The sequence below is a fragment of the Wasmannia auropunctata genome, unplaced genomic scaffold (assembly GCF_000956235.1).
Source record: "Wasmannia auropunctata unplaced genomic scaffold, wasmannia.A_1.0 LD336111.1, whole genome shotgun sequence".
Taxonomy (NCBI): Eukaryota; Metazoa; Arthropoda; class Insecta; order Hymenoptera; family Formicidae; genus Wasmannia; species Wasmannia auropunctata.
In genome coordinates, this window is record NW_012026779.1 from 26,770 (window position 1) to 31,318 (window position 4,549).

At 54.9% G+C, this 4,549-nt stretch overlaps 1 protein-coding gene across 1 annotated transcript; it reads left to right on the forward strand.

Moving 5' to 3' along the window:
- Positions 1-1,429: 1,429 nt before the first annotated feature.
- Positions 1,430-2,035, forward strand: LOC105450134. Its single transcript, XM_011689837.1, has one exon. It carries the CDS (start codon positions 1,430-1,432, stop codon positions 2,033-2,035), a length of 606 nt encoding a protein of 201 aa, XP_011688139.1.
- The last annotated feature ends 2,514 nt before the right edge of the window (positions 2,036-4,549 follow it).

The window sequence follows — 4,549 nt, forward strand, 5'->3', positions numbered from 1 at the left end:
GAATGCAGTTGCCGAGCTTCTCCGGAAAGTACGAAGACTGGCCACCCTTCCGGGACTTATTCGTGTCTCTCATCGCCAGGGATTCTTCTCTTTCCGACGTTACTCGTCTTCATTATCTAAAAACGACTTTGAAAGGACAAGCAGAGTTATTAGTGAGAAGCCTGCCAACCACGGAAGAAAATTTCGGCCGGGCTTGGTAAGTGTTAAAAGATTATTACGAGAACCAGTAGTCGCTACTGGTTCGGTCGTACTATGCCACCTTTACCGCCATACAAAAATTAATGACCGAGTCCGCCGCTGAGTTGAGGAAACTGTTCCATTGCGTGACGAACACGGCCGGAGCGCTGGAAAGTATTGGGCGTCCAATAACGAATAGTGAGGACTTGTTTGTGTATCTCACCGTCGAGCTGCTCGAACCACGATCGTGCCGCGAGTGGGAGAACTCGATAAATGAGACTACAACATCGCCTTCGTATGCCGAGCTGAGGCAATTTCTGGAGCGCCGTCTCCATACCTTGGAGGCCATCCAACCCGCCAAATCGGAATCCGTGCCCGCCAAGCCGACCCTGCACGCACGACGCGCTCCCATTACGCACAGAAGGAATCCAGGAGCGAAAGGAGCCGCTGCCCGATCTGCCAGAGAAATTACTTCATCATGTTCTGTGAAACCTATCGGGAAAGGTGGCCTCTGAACGCCGGAGAGCCGTGGAAGGAGCTCAGCTCTGTTTGAACTGTCTAGGGAAACATAAAGTAAGTGAATGCCAATCTAAAAGAACTTGCTCGGTCTGCTTCGAGCGTCACCATTCGTCTCTTCATGACGCGTGTCGCGCACCCGGGACTGAGACAAATGAACCAGGCCCGGAGCTCGCGAAAACGTCACATGTTGCCCGGCGGCCGTCGGAGGGTAGTATCGCCGTTCTGCTCGCTACCGCGCGCGTTGGCGTTCAGGATTGCGCGGGGGAAAGGCATGTGATTCGCGCCTTGATAGATCAGGGATCGGAGACGTCGATGGCCACGCAGCGATTGCGACTCCCGCGAGAGAGAGCTTCGGTCGCGGTGTTCGGAGTGGGGGAACAGCAGACTGGAGTCACTCGTGGCCAAGTGACGTTGACGATTGTGCCGAAGAGCGGGGAGGGCCCTATGTCGGTACCTGCTATTGTGCTGCCCCGCGTACGCGGGTGTGAGTAGCCTGGCGGTGCGAAAATGGTCGCATCTCCGCGGAATCAAGCTAGCCGATCCGGACTTCACCGCCGCTGACGATATCGAAATTTTGCTCGGAGCAAACGTTTACGCGAAGATTCTAAGACCGGGCGTACGGAGAGGGAGCGCGCGCGAGCCTATTGCACAGCAAACCTCGCTTGGGTGGATTGTGTCAGGAACGGTCAGCGCGCCGCAGCTACCCACGATCGCGTCTTCACACCAGTGTAGCATGGGCGAGCCCTTGTACGCGCTAGTCCGCCAATTTTGGGAGCAAGAAGAGATCAAGCCGATGGTCGAGCAGATCACGCCCGAGGAAAGGGAGTGCGAGGACTTGTTTGTGCGTTCCCACTCCCGCTCTCGTGAGGGACGATACACAGTCCGTCTTCCGGTCGCCTCATCTCTTCCCGACTTTGCTACTACTCGTTACGCGGCCGCGCGGATGATGTCTCAGATGGAGCGTTGCTTCGCCCAGGACGCTCGTCTGGAGAACTTGTACAAGACCTTTATGCGCAAATATGAGGAACTAGGTCACATGTCGCGCGTGAGTGAGTCGGGGAGTGAAGGGCGTATCTGCTACCTCCCACATCATGGGGTCTTGCCGGAGGCCAGCACAATTACGAAACTAAGAGTCGTCTTCAATGGTTCTCTGGTGACAGCGAGCGGGGATACTCTCAATAAGAATCTGCTGACCGGGCGTAATCTCCTCCCTCCACTGATAGACATACTATTACGATGGCGGTGGCATCGATTCGTCTTCACCGCGGATATTGAGAAGATGTACAGGCAAATACTCGTACATCCGGCCAACGGAGACCTGCAACGAATCATTTGGTGAGATAATCCCGGAAGCGAGCTCGCTGAATTTCGACTCAATACAGTTACTTACGGCCTAGCCTCTGTACCATTTTTCGCCATGCGGACCCTGCGACAACTAGCAGATGATGAGCAGCTGCCCTTTCCTCTAGGAGCCGCAGTACTCCGCCGAGACATCTATATGGATGACATTCTGTCAGAAGCGGAGACGCTGGATCGGGCTCGAGAACTCCAAAAGCAGACAACGGGAATCTGCATGGCGGGCGGCTTTCCCCTGAAGAAATGGGCCGCAAACGAGCCGCGTATCCTCGATGACATTCCTGTAGAGAACATGTCGCAACCTGGGTCAAAGGCTTGACTGCCGCATCAAAGTCACGCCACGCTCGGCCTCCAATGGCATCCGAGCAGCGACGACTTTACCTTTTCGGTCCGAGAAGCCGTCGCCCGACCAGTAACGAAGAGATCGGTGTTGTCCCAAGCGGCGCAACTGTTCGATCCGCAGGGCTGGCTCGCCCCGGTGATCGTTTGCGCAAAAATATTCATTCAGATGACCTGGCTGACGGGACTCGACTGGGACACGCCCTTGACCTCGGACTACGGGCAGAGTTGGAAGGAGTTTCTCGCCGAGCTTCCGGAGTTGGCGAAAGTTCGAGTACCGCGGTGGCTCGACAGCTCAACGAGTTGCGATGCCATCGAACCATTGCATGGCTTTGCGGACGCTTCTGAACGCGCCTACGCCACCGTCGTGTACCTGAGGACCAAAAGAGAGGGTCGATGGAGTACGATCTTAATAACTGCGAAAACCAAGGTTGCGCCCTTGAAACAAATCTCACTTCTCCGTATGGAATTATGCGCAGCCATTTTGCTGACCCGATTGGTGGTGCATGTCCGCGACGTTCTCAGCCTGGAGACTTATCCCATTCATCTGTGGTCCGATTCCACAGTGGTCCTTGGATGGATTCAAGGTCATCCCACCAGATGGAAAACTTATGTCGCAAATAGAGTTTCAGAAATTCAGACGACCCTGCCCGATGCCTGCTGGCGCCATGTGTCCGGTCAGGATAATCCCGCGGATTGTGCTTCTTGCGGGTTGTCGCCTCGTGACCTCGCGCCTCATCCTCTATGGTGGCAGGGACCGGCTTAGCTGAAAGACGATCAAGAGTTATGGACTGACGCAACCAACCCGCTAAAGGAAGCGGACATACCGAAGCGCCGCGTACAGGCACACCTGGGAGTGACTCAAGAGCCATCGGAGGAGCCGGAGCTTCTCACTCGCTACTCGTCGCTTACAAGACTACTAAGAGTCACGGCGTGGTGCCGGCGTTGGCTGCGCAAGCAGGGCGACCAGATCGGAACTCCGCGGGAGCCGTGGTCGCTATCCTGCGAGGAAATTGACGAGAGCCTTAAAGCCTGGATTCGGGTAGTGCAAACCATCAAGTTCAAGGCTGAAATAAAGAAGGTTAACGCAGGTAAAGTTTTAGAAAGGGGAAATCCTCTTACCAAGCTCAATCCATTTATGGATCCTCACCAAGTCCTCAGAGTAGGCGGCAGAATCAAACATTCGCTTCTGGCGTATAATGAAAGGCATCCAGTCCTTCTGCCTAGAGAATCCGCTAACCGCGCTCGTCATCGACGAGTGCCATTCTCGGTCACTACACGAAGGAGTTCAACAGACTTTGGATCTCATCCGCCAAAGATTCTGAATACCCGGAGGAAGAATGGTAGTAAAGGATCACATCCATCGTTGCCTTCGATGCCTGCGATGGCGGGCGGTCGCCCCGCAACAAATCATGAGCGATCTCCCGGAACCACGGGTGACACCCTCGCGCCCGTTCCAACACACGGGCGTTGACTATGCCGGACTTATTCACCTGCGCGCTTCCAAGGGACGAGGACAGAAAACGTATAAGGCCTTTATCGCCGTGTTCGTTTGTCTGAGCACCAAGACCGTCCACCTCGAGGTTGTTTCAGATTACACAGCCGAAGCGTTTCTGGCAGCGTTACGGCGCTTCATTTCCCGCAGAGGCCTTTGTGAGGTAATCTATAGCGACTGTGGGACAAATTTTAGGAATTATTTTAGGTCCAGAGAAGGAGCTGCGATCTCTATTCAAGGCCAGCAACAGGGAGGCGCGCCGAATCGGTGCGGCACTGGCGGAGGAACGTATTAAATGGAAGTTCAACCCCCTTGCTGCTCCGCATTTCGGAGGGCTCTGGGAAGCCGCGGTAAAGTTCCTTAAACATCACTTTCGTCGAGTGATCGGGGACACCTCTCTTACCTTCGAGGAAATGTCTAGATTCCTCGCGCAGACCGAAGCCTGCCTTAACTTTAGGCCCCTGCAATCACTCAGTGACGATTCGGAGGACGTAGCGGTCCTTACTCCGGGCCACTTCCTGGTGGGAACCGCTCTCTTGGCCGTGCCGGAACCCACTGTGCTGGACGTGCCGTCGAATCGTCTCTCGCATTGGCAGCATATTTTGCAGATGCGTAATCACTTTTGGTCGCGATGGTCGCAGGAGTACTTGCACAGCTTGTCCG